Raw genomic sequence first — 19,183 nt, forward strand, 5'->3', positions numbered from 1 at the left:
CGATGCTTGGAACTGGGGTGGGTACTACGGACGGCGTCCCCAAACCCTCCGTCGACGATGTGAGACAGAGTCTCGTTTCGAACTCGTATGGAGAATTGGGGGGGGGGGGGGGGGTCCTTATGAGAGGGTTTATTATAGCAACCTGTTTGTGTAAGAACAGTTCATGAGACACTGGGACAGGTTGCACCATCAGTGCTAGATAATCTATTCTCAGTCGAGTGGATTGTCATTAAAAATAGAATGTGACATGCTTAATACCAGGAACATAAAACTTTATAAAACATTGTCATCAGCATGGCTTTACGCTTTTTACACATGGTAAAACCAGGAATGGATCAAACCGCAACGAGAGGCTTCATTTGCTTGAGGGTGAAGATGACAGTTTGACAGTGGTATCAGAGATCAGACATCATCAGACCTCCTGATCGGTAACTTGATTGCAGAATAAAGAAACCAAATTAACATTAAAATCCCTTCAATTAAATACACACCCATATATACAGAAGGTTTGTTGAGTGTTGGCTGTTACCTCGTTTATGTGGATTGAATCGGATTGAAGCCACTGATTTGAGGACTCGATCCCCAGATCCTCTGCATGTAAACCAGTTTCGAGCTGCAAGCGGTTGGGATTTTTATCAAATCCAAGTACATGGGCTCAGAAGCTTTGATACCTCCATACCCAATCAGTCATTTGTTTTCATATTAAAAACAATCAGATACATGCTAATGTAGAACACGGACTGTATTTTCTTGATAATATTTAAACATTTTCCTAACAATCGCCTCTGAAAGTTAATGTACTGAAAATTGCAGCGTCATTGTGATTAGCTGAAGCAGTCTCTTTTCGATTTCAATGATTCAGTGAGCTCCTTGGGGCCTCAGTAATGGGATGAGCTCATGTAGGGTATTTGAATGAGTAATGGGGCTCATTTTGGGTGTCCGCTGCTGTTCTGTTGTTTTTGATGACACTTTTTATTTCAAGAACTTTTCCTGCTTGGATTTTTTAAATGAACCCCCCAAAAAAACAACCCCCTTCTCTGTGGAGCTTTAGCTAATTGCAGTTCTGCTCCAACAGTGGCTCTGTTGTTTCGGTTTGTGAAACAAAAGAGGGGCCATTTTGAGACAGCCTGTCTCAGTCAAGAGGCTTTCTTACCCGCGGCTAATCTTGAGCTCCTTGTGAGCTGAAATGCAACATTCCTGATACCATGAGGTAAACAACTTTATCTACTTAAATAAATGAAAAGCAAGGCTTCAAAATCATTTTTATAATCTTCATTAGCTTTAGGAAAATTATCACAGGCCCCCGTAATCGCTGTGTTAAACTCATTTTATTTTATTTAGGGCTACACATGTAGTTTCAGGTGGATGTGGAATGCATTAACATTTCCTGTGCTGCAGGTCAGCCTTACTCTGGCTGACCATGACCTACACCATTTGATATTTAAACTTTTGTTAACATTTTTGCTATTTATTTCAATTGTGGCTTATTGTTTGGCGTATTTCAGGATTTGAATGATAACCAAGTCTTTATTTTGTTAACTGATATCATGACAAGCTTTTGGTTCTTGTTTTGTTTATATTTGAATGTGGGCTATGCGGATTGTTCAAATCCTCATTCAAACAATGCACTGATCATGCCCGTGACTCTGTCTGTCATACTACCTGGTGAAGGCAGTGACTGCTTTGGTTTTGCACCGGTCTTCATCAAGCTCTTATCATGCACTCCTAGCCTTCTAGAGATGTTTACGGATTGCATTTGGCTAGAATCTGATAAACTGTTAATTTTACACACATCATATGCAGTTATGAGAACCCTTTGAGTATGCCTGCACTGTTTCTAAAGAGGTACAGGAATAATAATATATTTTTCCCTCTCTTTCAGATCTATAAATTTTACTCTCTGCTGTCCAGTCTTCCACAGATCGTCTGCCTGGCCTTCCTCAGTTTCCAGTACCCTCTGCTGCTGTTTAAGAATTCAGGGAGTGACGGGCAAACTAACACCAGCGAGGTGAGCGTGTCATAATGAGAAGTGGCTGTTGCTACAGCAATGCCAGGATTAGTCTGGCACAGTAGCGGTATCCAGAGCTATAATCTGATTGGGTACAGTTTGTAAAACCCCTGAGGTGTTGCAAAGTATCCGTGCCAGTGAAAAAGACATGCCAGTGAAATATATAGAGATCCCATGCCTGGATAGGAAGAGGCATGTGCTAAGAGAACATAAGAACAGTAAGAATCTACTCCAGTAGTAATTTTGCACCATATGCGCGAGCCCTAAACAATTGAAGTGTATGTATGTAATATTAAATGAACATATTGAGATTTGTAACATTAATTGGCATGGATAGGGATATAAATCTGTATAGCAAGTTATTCTTCTTGTTCTATAGACTCAAGGTTTATTTTCTGTTTCACATCCTGGTGACTTCATACGTTTTTAAATCACCCCTTTGATTGTGATTTTTAAATCGCCAAAACATTTAGAAGTGAGTAGTTTTTCGAGATTTACGATTATACTGTAAATACAGTATAATCGTAAATCTCGAAAAACTACTCACTTCTAAATCTTCTGTAGTCATTTTTGTATTACTTTAGTATAAATACATGTTAATTTGAATTCATATGTTGTTTTTTTCTGACTTTATGTGAACGAAAAGACACAGATTTGCCCGTTTTCCCGTTGGAAATAGTGATATTTTGAAATATCACTGTCCTGGTCACAAAAGCAAAGTTTGTGGGGAATAGTAGCCATTTTCTATACTTTTGAGGCATAAGCAATTAGGAAATAACACTTACTACCCAGGAACAAAAAAAAAAAAAAAAAAAAAAATCCTTACACGGTGTAATCAGTGTTGTAGGGTGCAATGGAGACAATTTCACCACCATTTTGTCCATCAGGGTTTGTGGTTTGTCTGTTTTAGTGTTAACTGTGAAATTTTGTTGTAAACAGTTTTTGTGTGACAAAGTATTGATTTCTCTTTCAGAACGGCCCTTATCATATGGTCTTCTTGGGCACTGACATGGCAATGAAAATGTTTTGTTTCAAGGGCCAGTGATAACACAAGTTATTAATTACTATTATATGATACTACAGTGGTCATATTGGTATTGCAATTGTATGAACCTTGTGCTGCGATATCAGCACCACTGTGCAATATTTGTTCTAAATGAACGTGTTTCCATGCTGTGGTCTCATTGTTTGTTATATTCTATTTCAATGGAATAATTAAATCTTGGGTAGGAACTTGCAGTCAACTGGAAACAATATTTAATGGGTATGACTTGAACAAGAACTATGCTCGGCAATAACAGTTTCTAATACCTTGAATGACCCCAGTAGACCTTCATGGCTCTACCGTTTGATGTAATTGGTTTACACAGTCTTTCTTAAATTCATAACAGATTATAGCAGTGTTGAGATTATTTCCCGCAGAGTATTGGCTACTGAAACAATGCAAGGCCTATTTGTTAATAAACTCAGGAAAATCCTGGTTACAACACAGCCTTGAGGAAAGGCTCACAAGTGTGGTGTTCAGTTCCCATCCAATCAGGGAGCTCTAGGCCTGATTAGCAGAAATCAGGAATGGCAGTCTGATTTTGAGGACTTGGTAAGAGGATTATGTTCCTGTGATTCCCTCCGGTCTGGCTTCAATACAGCCTTTTTGTTTTTTTGGCAGCTTGGCTATGGGATTTTGACTGGATTTTATTCCATTTTAGTATTTTCAAAACTAAGTTAAAGAGAAACTTGGGATGAAATATTAGAGTTATCTTAACTTGTGCTGTTGCTTAGGATTTGTATCTTTTTGTGTTTCAATCATCACATCCTGGTGACTGTTAAAGCATCCATCTCAACAGAGCCTCCAAAATCATCCTGGTGCTCCATTAATCTGGTGCCCCCTGCAACACTGTCTTTAGTAGGTGTTAGAAATACATTTAATGCATTTTCTATTGACACTTACACCAAGCCACCTTCTCTTCCAGGACCTGCACAGCAGCTATTACAAGGAGTATGTGCAGAAAATCCTCAGGAAAAAAGTCACCAAAAGCAGGTGACCCCCTAGTATTTTGTATGCTTATCTAATATTGAAGGCTTCCAAACCAGTAGAAATATGTAACCTATTACCTTATGTCATGTCATCTTTAGCACATGTGACAGAGCCTTCTGTAATTTTCTGTGAATTTCCACTGAGGGTATAGAAAGAGCACTGCCTGTGCATCTGTGTAATTCAGAACAAATTGGTTCAGGACAGCAGGATCAAGGTAGGGACTAGGCTTGTTAATGAAGAACGCTCTGTGCCACTGTGCAGTCTAGGAATAATCCAAGACTAATTATTATTGCCTTATTCTATTATCGGAACATATCCACCTTGGAAGCACTTAGATCTGGGGTTATTAGTCCTAAACCTCTTAATTACTTGAGTGTCCTTAAAAGACAAATACACTAAAGAGACTTGTGGTCCTTTCTTTTTTTATTGGTTTAAAAGAAGGTGGTAGTATTTTGATCTGCCACAGTTAGAACAGTTAAATAGATTCTGTTGTCTATGTCCTGGTTCTTCAATCTGGAAATGAAAGGTAACCAGTGAATTGCTTTTGCATGCCTTTCAATTCTACAGTTCCAGCACTTCTAAACCCACGACACCTTCAAGAATCTCTGCTGCCCTGCAATCTTATATCTACGCTCCAGAGGACGGTAAGGGCAACTTCACTCCTTTAGTGCTTTATAGAAATACTTGAGAATGGGGTGAGGCTGGGTTAGCCTTGCTGGGCCACAGGGCACCATTAGTTGACTTTGCAACAAAGAGAGGTCCATCCACAGCAGGCTTGAGGCATGCTTGTTGGAGAATATTGGGCAATGTCTGGAAGCTCACTTTGCTACCTCTTCTACTATCCATACTTTGCAGAATAACATTTGAGGACTTCAGGCTTTAGTGCTGGCCTTTTTGTGAGCACCAACATTCATCACAGAGAAAGAAAAAAAATATGTGCAGTGCTAGTCCCCATGGTAATGATTTTTTTTTTTTCAGGTTTCAGATTTCCTTTGAAGCTGGCTATCTCTGCCGTGGTATCGATTATTTCAGTGTATCAGGTAACAGGATACAGTTTTATATTAATATGTAGAAAGAGAACTGGTGTAAATGATTTCACATGGAAGTTTGTAACATGGGGATTCATTCATTATAACTAACTTTGTGAATAGGCCTAGAGACTATTTTGTGACGGAAGTACTGCCTGTTTTGTGTGAATCATCACTATTGATGTGAAACTCATTAACGTAGTTTCTATAGGATCTTTGAAGCTTATTCTCCTGTTTCAAACAGTTTCATTGAATAAATCCGAGCCACGCCCTGCTGGCTGTCACTTCCACCTTCCTGTCACTAGGTGATGCTGTTGCTGGTGTTGATGGTGATTCCCACCCTGCAGAAAGTGCGTGCGGGAGTGAATGAGGACATTGCCTTCCTCCTGGCTGGCTTTAACATCATCCTGTCAGAGAACCGGGCCGAGGTGGTTGAGATTGTCAAAAAATATCTCTGGACGGTGGAAGGTGGGTGCCACCAGTCTAGCCTCTTAATGTATTCTTCTTGTTGTTAGTCATCACATCCCGGGGACTTTCTAAAACGTAGAAGTTAAAAGCACCCCATGGCCTCTATAGAGCTGTCAGACATGTCTTATAAAGCTGGCCATTGTAACAGTTAATCCGCAACACTCTGTCTACAGTGGGTGTTCTTACTGATTTATTTCTTACATCCACTAGGGGCAGAGTGCTGCAGGGAAAAAGGTTCATCATTACACTCTGGTGTACCTGATGTACTTAGGAAGAATATGTGTTTGAGAGCCCTGCTAAGCCACAGGGGGTGCTTAAAAGTTTATATATATATACATACACCAGTATATGATGACTATAAACCTTGAAATAATACACAAAGTAACCAAGAAGAAGAATGCATTATTTAAAATAACTGTGATCTTTCCTACCCATAGTTGCTCTTTTAAACTATATTTTAGCGGTGGTGTCAGAAATATATACAGTGTGTGCTGTATACAGTGATAACAACATTCTCAAAAAGTCTGTTCTATTCTCTTCCAATTGAATAATTAATTGTATGAAAGTCTTCCAGTATTTATGTTGTTTTGCTACCAGTCTACCACATTGTACAGCTGCTTCCTGAGCAGCAGGTATTGAGAATTAAAATAGTAAAATGATAAAGAGTCTGATAATGTTTTAGGTCATGATGGGACAAGAAATTTTAAAGGATACAATTTACAAAATATTTAGTGTTGCATACGTTGTATACAGTATCTGTTTAAGTATATCCAAACTCTTATTGACAGCAGTGCGATGTGTCTTTGTGTTTCAGTGTGCTACATCTCCAGTGTCGCTCTGTCTGGTCTTGTAACCTTGGTGATGCTCATGAGGTCCATGGTTTTGCACAGGTAAAGACATTTCAGTGTCCACAAAATTTGCACGACAGCGATTTTGACACTCTGGGTAAACATGGTTGTACAAAACAAGTGACTATTAACCACTCTTAAAGACTTCTAGTGGAACGTTTCTCATTGAATTTATTACTTTGAGTATTTTAAATTCAGCACTGTTGTTTTGATTTAGTTTTGGAAGAAATAGTGATAAATGATGATTGAGAATGCTTATCAATAACAGGCTATAAATTCTGTGCGTATAAACATGCTATAAAAGGCAAGCAGATTCTGACAGTGCTTCTACTTTCATTTTAATGATGAAACATTGTGTTGGCTGCATATTTAAGTTGATTTGTTTTGGTGTTTGATGGTGTTTCCCAGAAATTCTGCAATTTGTAACAATGTAAACCAGCAAGAAAAAACTAGTTCCATGAATACGTTGTTATATTACTGTTCTGAGTTGTATCTTACTAGTTTTATTCCATTAAAAGTGGAGTTACCTCTCTGAAAATAGGCCCTCTGAGTTCATGCAAGAGGCAAATACTAGATCAGTGTTCTTAATCAGGTTTATTAATGTGCCTGTTTCACCTCATTTCTTTTGACCAACCGTTGCCTCAGCTCAGCTTCTACATTTCCGTGCCCAAATTCTCCAACCCATCACATGGGATGCTTTTAATGAGGCTTTTAATAGCTGGAAGACTTTTAGTTCAATGCGAGTTCAGAGATAATTTTAGAAAAACAATTGAAATTGAAAACAATTGAAATTGATGTAATTCTCCAAGATAACAGTAATTTGTTAACATAGCAAAAACATGTCCTTTTATTGGGCCAGATTGACTGAGCTTTTGCTCCAGTTTGCCCTACTAGTTTCTAACTGAAATTAAAAAAAAAAGGCAATTTGTATTAGGAGTCTTTAAATTCCCGTGAGACAGAAGATAATTAATTTGTATTAGTTACCCTATGTTTGAAATGTGTGTCTAATGACAGGTTTGAATTAATGCATGTTTGCATTTGGGCTATTAGTGTTCCCGTATATTGGTTGGGTTGACCTTTTATGTAGTGGATACAGGAAGTGAGAATGATAGCGAAACAGGAGCAAGACTGAAAAGCTGCACTATCGCCTTTTGCTCTGTTTAAATCCTCACACCGTGTGCTCTCCCAGTAAAACCTTTTGAACCCACTTATTGTGTAATGACTATTAATGCACAAGCCTTTGCTTACCACTCTGAGTTGTGTATGTCTGAAAAAGTTTGTTGCCTTGATTTTGTTTTTGTATGGCCTGAGACAGCGCTGTTTTGAAAAGCCCAGAAACGTATTGAATTTGCCAGAACTTCTAATTTACCAATAGTGCCCGTTCAGTTTGAAGTCTCAGTGAACCCACCTTGTTTTTCAAAAGTGAAGCCTCTGCACTTTGGGTTTTAAAGCTTAGACATGTCATGTTAAGTGGTGTGTTTAGTGTTATACATTAACACAATGTTAATACAATCTAATTTACTGATGTGCTTGTGACTTGTTTTGCAGCATCATGTACAATATAAAAAAGCTGCTCTCTTTTTATTTGAACTATCTGGACGTATTCACAAAGCTTTACATCATTCGTTATTTGCTATACCTTTAAGATGTAAATCTAATATTTGTACATGTTTGTTAGTATATGACAGTGAAAATATTCAGACTGTTGTTGGTTCATGCATACTTCTTTTATCCTACATAATGGTTTCTGTTTCTGCACTGCGTACTTGTTTCTGTATTGATGTCTTCTTTCAGATCTAACCTGAAAGGTCTGTACCGAGGGGACATTTACAGTGTCTACAATCGCAAGAGGAGCATCCAACCGTCCCGGCCTGCCATCGTCTGCTGGATGGGTTTCACAAGCTACCAGGCTGCACTTGTCTGTATAGGTAATGCAGTGGTGACATAATCACTTCACACAACCTAGTGATGACATAATACCAGGGGGAGTCATGCCTGTGATAATGGTCTGAAATTGGCCATGTCGATGACATCATAGGTTAACATCCTCAGTTCATCAGTATATAGAAAGTTTAGCAGATGTTGTGGCTTCTCAATTCCTGTGCCACAGTAAGGCAGTTTAGATAGTACTTGAAAAAAACAGCATATTCTGAATTAAAGTATTGCATGGTAAGATTGCTTATGCTAATTGTAGCTGAGAAAGTGGATTTTAAAACCTTGGTAATTCCTCCTTTAAGTATCTTATGATACAATCATGAGATGTATGTAAATCATAGCCTAAATAGCAGTGTCTACACCCTGGGGAATATACGCTGCATTTAAGGTTTGATGAGATTGGATGATGATTTATAACAGCAGGCATCCAATTTTTTTTAAGCCTTTCAAAGAGTAAGCCTGTGAAATAAAACGAGATGCATTCTCTCGAGCTTATCCTGGAAGCTCTGTGAGCAGCAAGACAGTTTAAGGGTTTGAGTGCTGGAGATCAAGAGGGTACCGTGGTGCCAGGAACATCACACATCACAGGGACTACCTGGCTCTTGTCTTGCTGTCCAGCACTAGTGCAGGTTGTCTGCCATTCTTGCAATGGGAAAAGGGCAATTTGTAATGCACTGATTATCACTGCTTTGGAATTGAATTTTAAATAATATTTAGTGCTGCCCCTCTCCCTGTATCATTTGAAATCCTCAGAAAATCATGTGTTATTAACAGACAATTTAACAGTAAACTAACTATTTCCACAGCCCTGTTTATTCAGGCACTCGTTTTCTTTATCTGTATCCTGTGGTTCGTGTTCCTGATCCTGATCCCCGTGCTGTATGGCCAAAACCTCATCCTCTTCCAAATATTCAAGATCATGTGGTGAGAATCGGGAAGCTGTGCTTTCAGTCCTCACTTAACGTTTATTCTGGATATGCAGATGTTTCCATATGTTTGATTTCCTTCATCCTGCTACCATGGTTTGATAGCAGAGACTGCTGTCGTGAATATGGACTACTGAGTTTGATTAAGTAACAGGAAGCATCTTCAGGGGTTGAAAATACGTTTTTAAACTGTTGGGTTAACTTGCAGTAAAGTACCACTGCTACAGTCTTCCCAGGGCTATCTGTACCTTGTTTCTTCCCACAGGCCCTTCTGGCTGATGCTGTGTTTAGTTGTGATTATTCAGCATGGGATGGCCAAGTTTGCCTTCCTTAAAAAGGATGCCGGGATGAGAGACTTGGACAACAGGTAGGAGTGTTCGCAGAAGGCTTCCCAATGCCCCAATGTGTTCTACTGTAATTCTGTTTGCACCAGTGCAACTGTCGAGACCAAAAATCCATAGGGCTGGTTAAAAAGGACAGCGCTCCACTGTCCTCTATTAAGTTGTGTTTCAAGTGCCCACCCATTTAGAGGGGTACCTGATCACTTCCTGTGTTGTTGCTCAGATTTACTTTAAAGGTCTAAATGCAATCGGGCCTTATGACCTGCTACCCAGGAAGTGATTAGGTCACAGGAATCTTTAGAGTTGTATTTGTTGGAAAGATGAACAGCATTGAGAGATGGAGCATGCTGCTAATTCTAACACGAAAATGAAATATAAAGCTTTAAACTGGTCCCAATTGTTGCACCTTTATGAAAGCTTACCACAGTACATTTTGTAGTTTTCCCATGCTTTTCCCACAGTTATACTGTGCATTTAACACAGTTTGCCGTGTTTTTTTATATGCTTTATCATACTCTCTAGACTTTCCAATGCTTTACTATGCTTTATTATATTTTGCTGTGCTTTTACTATGGGACACGGTTATATGTTGATCGATGCCACGCTGGCTTGTGCTGAAGAAAACATCTCTCCCTCCATGTAGACAGGGGCTGTTTCTGCTCACCTACCTGCTATTTCCTGTCAATATTCTGGTGGGGGTTCTCTTGGGGGCGTGGAGGATTGTGATCACTGGCCTCTTCAACATCATTCACCTGGGCCGGCTGGACATCAGCCTGCTAAACCGGGGTGTGGAGTCCTTCGACCCAGGTATGCCTGCTTACTGCCAGTGTCTTTATTACTGTATCAGCATGTGCTCTTCTACTGGGCTAGTAGTAGAGCAGCTCTCCATTGTAGAACAATGCTTAACCACCCTAGAACTCTGAACTGTGGTACGCTGCAGGTGCATGTTTTACTTCGTAGCCGTGTCATCATACTCATTCGCACTCCTCCCCTCCTGTTATTCTGCTGCTTTTAGATTTGAAGAGCTGCTTCCTCCACCACCCAATTGCTTCTTGTGCTGCTGATCAAGTAAACCATTGGAATGAACCTGACCTACAGCACAGGAAATGGTTAGCTGCCAGGAAGCATCGGTAGCTTTTTTGATGTTTATTATTACTGCCCCCACATTTTCACAAACTTTCTGGCGGTAATAATGTTGCTAGTGCTATTAAGAGGTATACAAAAGTGTTACAGCAGAATTCTTGTTAGTTTTTTGCACGTCCAGCAGATTATATGCAGGGCTGCATTGCCTTTTGTTCTGTCCCAGTCTACCCTGCTGTGAGAGTGTGGTTCTACAGGATACATTACATCTTTAATATTTTTTGTTTTGTTTTGTTTGTTTCATACGAAAATACCTGCTAGCTTGCTTCCAAACCGCATACCAGACACATGCAACCCAAAGTATAATAAACTCCATTTTAATTCATGCGTGATGTTGGATGGGGTGTCTTTGATGTACCGTATGGCTCGCTGCGGTCTCTCTTGGCTTCAGGATCCCCACTGCTTTGTGAAGGATTGGTGGGGAGTTTTCTGATTTAATTCTATGGGAAACAGAGGTAGCAAGATTAGAGCAAGGGAGAAAAATACATGAAAAGCAAATCAATATTGAGGGGGTGGGGTACAAAACTGAACAGGAGGGGCCCCATACCCCCCCAAGTCATTATGTTTGACCCACATGGTTTAGGTGTAATAAAAAGGCATCAAACGCATTGGGCCAGACACCCATACAAGATGGCGGATGGCCAGAAATAGACACTTATTTTAGGGAAGGGTGCAGAGTAAGACAAAGTCCTCGACTAGGGTGACAACCTGCTTGTGGCCACAAAAATATATTGTCTCCACTAAAAAAAGGGTGCTACCTTTTACAGAAATACTACGTTAGTGGAATAGATTAGTTAAAGCCTCTGCTAACTGGGCTGTCAGTGAATCAGGAGACAAAATGATTGGGCTCATTTTAAAAGCTTTTTTTTTTCGCAGCACATTTGTGCTAATGGCTTGAGAATCTAATAGCATTGGTATTTTTATTATTTGCTTGAATGCCTCTAACTGCAGCATTTAAAAAGCCTTCTTACTTTAGTTTTTTTTTCGAATTCGCTGATTTTATAGAATGAATCTCTTGTTTAAGTAGACAATAAGGTAGGGTAAATATGTCTGGAATTCTTAGCTATGTTTTTAATTTGCTGAAGGAACTAGGAAGTTACCAGTTTTAGGTACTAGTAACAGGGCAAATATCATGTAAGAAACTATCTTCAAAGCTGTAGTCAACCATTTAAATTTCAATGTTCAGGGGTCTCCTTCATTGATGTAGGAAATTTTCTGACCAGGTAAGAAGTAAATAATTAGGAAATATTCACACTCTCGTTCCCCTGATGATACATTCAGTAAAGGCTATTAAAGGGAGATCACTTGATTTCAGTTCAAAGAAGCTAAAAACATTTTAGCATGAAAATGAATTGGAGGTGAAAGGCTGTAGATGAAGGCCCTCTGTTGGGTTGTATTGGGCGAGTCAATGTAACACATCTATTCTTTCTCTGCGGCAGGCTACCGCTGTTACGTTCATTATTTGAAGATTGAGGTGAGCCAGTCCCACCCTGTGATGAAAGCTTTCTGCAGCGTGCTGCTCCAGCCTCCAGCCTCCGAGGGCACTGCGGGACAGAAAATGAGCGTCGTGGAGGAAGGTCAGGTACCCGCCGCTTCGTGAGCTGTGAGAGTGAGCAGGAGCTGCCTACTTGATCAGCACTGCTATACCAGAACAGCACTGTAACAGCACTGCTATACCAGAACAGCACTGTAACAGCACTGCTATACCAGAACAGCACTGCTATACCAGAACAGCACTGTAACAGCACTGCTATACCAGAACAGCACTGCTATACCAGAACAGCACTGTAACAGCACTGCTATACCAGAACAGCACTGTAACAGCACTGCTATACCAGAACAGCACTGTAACAGCACTGCTATACCAGAACAGCACTGTAACAGCACTGCTATACCAGAACAGCACTGTAACAGCACTGCTATACCAGAACAGCACTGTAACAGCACTGCTATACCAGAACAGCACTGTAACAGCACTGAACAGCACTGCTATACCAGAACAGCACTGTAACAGCACTGCTATACCAGAACAGCACTGTAACAGCACTGCTATACCAGAACCACTGTAACAGCACTGCTATACAGCACTGCTATACCAGAACAGCACTGTAACAGCACTGCTATACCAGAGCACACCACTGTAACAGCACTGCTATACCAGAACAGCACTGTAACAGCACTGCTATACCAGAACAGCACTGTAACAGCACTGCTATACCAGAACAGCACTGTAACAGCACTGCTATACCAGAACAGCACTGCTATACCAGAACAGCACTGTAACAGCACTGCTATACCAGAACAGCACTGTAACAGCACTGCTATACCAGAACAGCACTGTAACAGCACTGCTATACCAGAACAGCACTGCTATACCAGAACAGCACTGTAACAGCACTGCTATACCAGAACAGCACTGTAACAGCACTGCTATACCAGAACAGCACTGCTATACCAGAACAGCACTGTAACAGCACTGCTATACCAGAACAGCACTGTAACAGCACTGCTATACCAGAACAGCACTGTAACAGCACTGCTATACCAGAACAGCACTGCTATACCAGAACAGCACTGTAACAGCACTGCTATACCAGAACAGCACTGTAACAGCACTGCTATACCAGAACAGCACTGCTATACCAGAACAGCACTGTAACAGCACTGCTATACCAGAACAGCACTGTAACAGCACTGCTATACCAGAACAGCACTGTAACAGCACTGCTATACCAGAACATACCAGAACAGCACTGTAACAGCACTGCTATACCAGAACAGCACTGTAACAGCACTGCTATACCAGAACAGCACTGCTATACCAGTAACAGCACTGCTATACCAGAACAGCACTGTAACACTGCTATACCAGAAACACTGCTATACCAGAACAGCACTGCTATACCAGAACAGCACTGTAACAGCACTGCTATACCAGAACAGCAGCAGCACTGCTATACCAGAACAGCAACAGCACTGCTATACCAGAACAGCACTGTAACAGCACTGCTATACCAGAACAGCACTGTAACAGCACTGCTATAACAGCACTGCTATACCAGAACAGCACTGTAACAGCACTGCTATACCAGAACAGCACTGCTATACCAGAACAGCACTGTAACAGCACTGCTATACCAGAACAGCACTGTAACAGCACTGCTATACCAGAACAGCACTGCTGCTATAGAACAGCACTGCTATACCAGAACAGCACTGTAACAGCACTGCTATACCAGAAAGCACTGCACTGCTATACCAGAACAGCACTGTAACTATACCAGAACAGCACTGTAACAGCACTGCTATACCAGAACAGCACTGTAACAGCACTGCTATACCAGAACAGCACTGTAACAGCACTGCTATACCAGAACAGCACTGTAACAGCACTGCTATACCAGAACAGCACTGTAACAGCACTGCTATACCAGAACAGCACTGCTATACCAGAACAGCTGCTATACCAGAACAGCACTGCTATACCAGAACAGCACTGTAACAGCACTGCTATACCAGAACAGCACTGTAACAGCACTGCTATACCAGAACAGCACTGCTATACCAGAACAGCACTGTAACAGCACTTCTATACCAGAACAGCACTGTAACAGCACTGCTATACCAGAACAGCACTGTAACAGCACTGCTATACCAGAACAGCACTGTAACAGCACTGCTATACCAGAACAGCACTGCTATACCAGCACTGTAACAGCACTGCTATACCAGAACAGCACTGCTAACAGCACTGCTATACCAGAACAGCACTGCTAACAGTAACAGCACTGCTATACCAGAACAGCACTGTAACAGCACTGCTATACCAGAACAGCAGTAACAGCACTGCTATACCAGAACAGCACTGTAACAGCACTGCTATACCCAGAACAGCACTGCTATACCAGTAACAGCACTGCAGCACTGCTATACCAGAACAGCACTGCTATACCAGAACAACAATAACGAGACACTTCTATACCATATGGTCTTGCACTGCTATTGTCTGTGACAGCACTGTCGTGCACTGCTGTTGGTACAGATGGCACTGTAAAATCACTGTCATTGAACACAGCGTGAACGATATGTCAGAACAGCAATATGCATATGTGTAACATTTCGTTGCGTGACCAGCAATGGTACAAGACAGCACTGCTGTCCAGATATGGTCTTGTCGCACAATGTGTCCAGACAGTCTTAACAGCATGGCTATAGTCCACGATATTGACTGCGATATGGCTGGAACGTGACATGTACGTGACATATGCTATACCGTGACATGTAACAGCACTGGCTGTACCAGAACAGCACTGCATACTTCGTAATACTGTTAGCACTGCTATACAGCACTGCTATACCAGAACAGCACTGTAACAGCACTGCTATACCAGAACAGCACTGTAACAGCACTGCTATACCAGAACAGCACTGTAACAGCACTGCTATACCAGAACAGCACTGTAACAGCACTGCTATACCAGAACAGCACTGCTATACCAGAACAGCACTGTAACAGCACTGCTATACCAGAACAGCACTGTAACAGCACTGCTATACCAGAACAGCACTGCTATACCAGAACAGCACTGTAACAGCACTGCTATACCAGAACAGCACTGTAACAGCACTGCTATACCAGAACAGCACTGTAACAGCACTGCTATACCAGAACAGCACTGTAACAGCACTGCTATACCAGAACAGCACTGCTATACCAGAACAGCACTGTAACAGCACTGCTATACCAGAACAGCACTGTAACAGCACTGCTATACCAGAACAGCACTGTAACAGCACTGCTATACCAGAACAGCACTGCTATACCAGAACAGCACTGTAACAGCACTGCTATACCAGAACAGCACTGTAACAGCACTGCTATACCAGAACAGCACTGCTATACCAGAACAGCACTGTAACAGCACTGCTATACCAGAACAGCACTGTAACAGCACTGCTATACCAGAACAGCACTGTAACAGCACTGCTATACCAGAAACAGCAGCACTGCTATACCAGAACAGCACTGCAGCACTGCTATACCAGAACAGCACTGCTATACCAGAACAGCACTGCTATACCAGAACAGAACAGCCTGCTATACCAGAACAGCTATACAGTAACAGCACTGCTATACCAGAACAGCACTGTAACAGCACTGCTATACCAGAACAGCACTGCTATACAGAACTGCATGCCATACAGCAGAACAGCACTGCTATACCAGAACAGCACTGTAACAGCACTGCTATACCAGAACCACTGTAACAGCACTGCTATACCACTGCTATACCAGAACAGCACTGTAACAGCACTGCTATACCAGAACAGTACTGTAACAGCACTGCTATACCAGAACAGCACTGTAACAGCACTGCTATACCAGAACAGCACTGTAACAGCACTGCTATACCAGAACAGCACTGCTATACCAGAACAGCACTGCTATACCAGAACAGCACTGCTATACCAGAACAGCACTGTAACAGCACTGCTATACCAGAACAGCACTGCTATACCAGAACAGCACTGCTATACCAACAGCACTGCTATACAGAACAGCACTGTAACAGCACTGCTATACCAGAACAGCACTGAACAGCACAGCACTGCTATACCAGAACAGCACTGTAACAGCACTGCTATACCAGAACAGCACTGTAACAGCACTGCTATACCAGAACAGCACTAACAGCACTGTAACAGCACTGCTATACCAGAACAGCACTGCTATACCAGAACAGCACTGTAACAGCACTGCTATACCAGAACAGCACTGTAACAGCACTGCTATACCAGAACAGCACTGCTATACCAGATCAGCACTTAACAGCACTGCTATACCAGAACAGCACTGTAACAGCACTGCTATACCAGAACAGCACTGTAACAGCACTGCTATACCAGAACAGCACTGTAACAGCACTGCTATACCAGAACAGCACTGCAGCACTGCTATACCAGAACAGCACTGCTATACCAGAACAGCACTGTAACAGCACTGCTATACCAGAACAGCACTGCTATACCAGAACAGCACTGTAACAGCACTGCTATACCAGAACAGCACTGTAACAGCACTGCTATACCAGAACAGCACTGTAACAGCACTGCTATACCAGAACAGCACTGTAACAGCAGCTGCTATACCAGAACAGCACTGTAACAGCACTGCTATACCAGAACAGCACTGTAACAGCACTGCTATACCAGAACAGCACTGTAACAGCACTGCTATACCAGAACAGCACTGTAACAGCACTGCTATACCAGAACAGCACTGTAACAGCACTGCTATACCAGAACAGCACTGTAACAGCACTGCTATACCAGAACAGCACTGCTATACAGAACACTGCTATACCAGAACAGCACTGTAAGCACTGTAACAGCACTGCTATACCAGAACAGCACTGTAACAGCACTGCTATACCAGAACAGCACTGTAACAGCACTGCTATACCAGAACAGCACTGTAACAGCACTGCTATACCAGAACAGCACTGTAACAGCACTGCTATACCAGAACAGCACTGTAACAGCACTGCTATACCAGAACAGCACTGTAACAGCACTGCTATACCAGAACAGCACTGTAACAGCACTGCTATACCAGAACAGCACTGTAACAGCACTGCTAACAGCACTGCTATACCAGAACAGCACTGCTATAACAGCACTGCTATACCAGAACAGCACTGTAACAGCACTGCTATACCAGAACAGCACTGCTATACCAGAATCAGCACTGTAACAGCACTGCTATACCAGAACAGCACTGTAACAGCACTGCTATACCAGAACAGCACTGCTATACCAGAACAGTACTGCTATACCAGAACACACTGCTATACCAGAACAGCACTGTAACAGCACTGCTATACCAGAACAGCACAGCTGCTATAACAGCACTGCTATACCAGAACAGCACTGCTATACCAGAACAGCACTGCTATACCAGAACAGCACTGTAACAGCACTGCTATACCAGAACAGCACTGCTATACCAGAACAGCACTGTAACAGCACTGCTATACCAGAACAGCACTGTAACAGCACTGCTATACCAGAACAGCACTGTAACAGCACTGCTATACCAGAACAGCACTGTAACAGCACTGCTATACCAGAACCACTGTAACAGCACTGCTATACCAGAACAGCAATGCTATACCAGAACAGCACTGTAACAGCACTGCTATACCAGAACAGCACTGTAACAGCACTGCTATACAGCACTGTAACACTGCTATACCAGAACAGCACTGTAACAGCACTGCTATACCAGAACAGCACTGTAACAGCACTGCTATACCAGAACAGCACTGTAACAGCACTGCAATACCAGAACAGCACTGCTATACCAGAACAGCACTGTAACAGCACTGCTATACCAGAACAGCACTGTAACAGCACTGCTATACCAGAACAGCACTGCTATACCAGAACAGCACTGCTATACCAGCACTGTAACAGCACTGCTATACCAGAACAGCACTGCTATACTGCTATACCAGAACAGCACTGTAACAGCACTGCTATACCAGAACAGCACACAGCACTGCTATACCAGAAGCAGCACCAGAACCACACACTGTAAAACAGCAATGCTATCCAGAACAGGCACTGTACCAAACACGATTCTACTGCAAACGAACTAGCACACTGCTATACCAGAACAGCACTGTAACAGCACTGCTATACCAGAACAGCACTGTAACAGCACTGCTATACCAGAACAGCACTGTAACAGCACTGCTATACCAGAACAGCACTGTAACAGCACTGCTATACCAGAACAGCACTGCTATACCAGAACAGCACTGCTATACCAGAACAGCACTGCTATACCAGAACAGCACTGTAACAGCACTGCTATACCAGAACAGCACTGTAACAGCACTGCTATACCAGTAACAGCACTGCTATACCAGAACAGCACTGTAACAGCACTGCTATACCAGAACAGCACTGTAACAGCACTGCTATACCAGAACAGCACTGCTATACCAGTAACAGCACTGCTATACCAGAACAGCACTGTAACAGCACTGCTATACCAGAACAGCACTGTAACAGCACTGCTATACCAGAACAGCAGTAACAGCACTGCTATACCAGAACAGCACTGTAACAGCACTGCTATACCAGAACAGCACTGCTATAACAGCAATGCTATACCAGAACAGCACTGCTATACCAGAATAGCACTGTAACAGCACTGCTATACCAGAACAGCACTGCTATACCAGAACAGCACTTAACAGCACTGCTATACCAGAACAGCACTGTAACAGCACTGCTATACCAGAACAGCACTGCTATACCAGAACAGCACTGTAACAGCACTGCTATACCAGAACAGCACTGTAACAGCACTGCTATACCAGAACAGCACTGTAACAGCACTGCTATACCAGAACAGCACTGCTATACCAGAACAGCTATAGCACC

The 19,183-nt window shown here is 42.1% G+C and overlaps 1 protein-coding gene across 3 annotated transcripts in view; it reads left to right on the forward strand.

The window, feature by feature from the left end:
- LOC121294867 (receptor for retinol uptake stra6-like) overlaps window positions 1–19,183 on the forward strand; it is a 39,195-nt gene that overhangs the window by 11,174 nt on the left and 8,838 nt on the right. For 2 of the 3 annotated variants that reach the window (XM_041219015.1, XM_041219014.1), the window contains 11 exons: window positions 1,883–2,008; window positions 3,979–4,046; window positions 4,611–4,687; window positions 5,022–5,083; window positions 5,377–5,539; window positions 6,354–6,429; window positions 8,182–8,315; window positions 9,129–9,246; window positions 9,514–9,615; window positions 10,233–10,396; window positions 12,169–12,306. In XM_041219015.1, coding sequence (XP_041074949.1) covers window positions 1,883–2,008; window positions 3,979–4,046; window positions 4,611–4,687; window positions 5,022–5,083; window positions 5,377–5,539; window positions 6,354–6,429; window positions 8,182–8,315; window positions 9,129–9,246; window positions 9,514–9,615; window positions 10,233–10,396; window positions 12,169–12,306 — 1,228 coding nt within the window. The remainder of the gene's footprint in view (window positions 1–1,882; window positions 2,009–3,978; window positions 4,047–4,610; window positions 4,688–5,021; window positions 5,084–5,376; window positions 5,540–6,353; window positions 6,430–8,181; window positions 8,316–9,128; window positions 9,247–9,513; window positions 9,616–10,232; window positions 10,397–12,168; window positions 12,307–19,183) is intronic. The other variant, XM_041219016.1, reaches the window with a different exon arrangement.

The sequence above is a fragment of the Polyodon spathula genome, chromosome 19, assembly GCF_017654505.1.
Source record: "Polyodon spathula isolate WHYD16114869_AA chromosome 19, ASM1765450v1, whole genome shotgun sequence".
Taxonomy (NCBI): Eukaryota; Metazoa; Chordata; class Actinopteri; order Acipenseriformes; family Polyodontidae; genus Polyodon; species Polyodon spathula.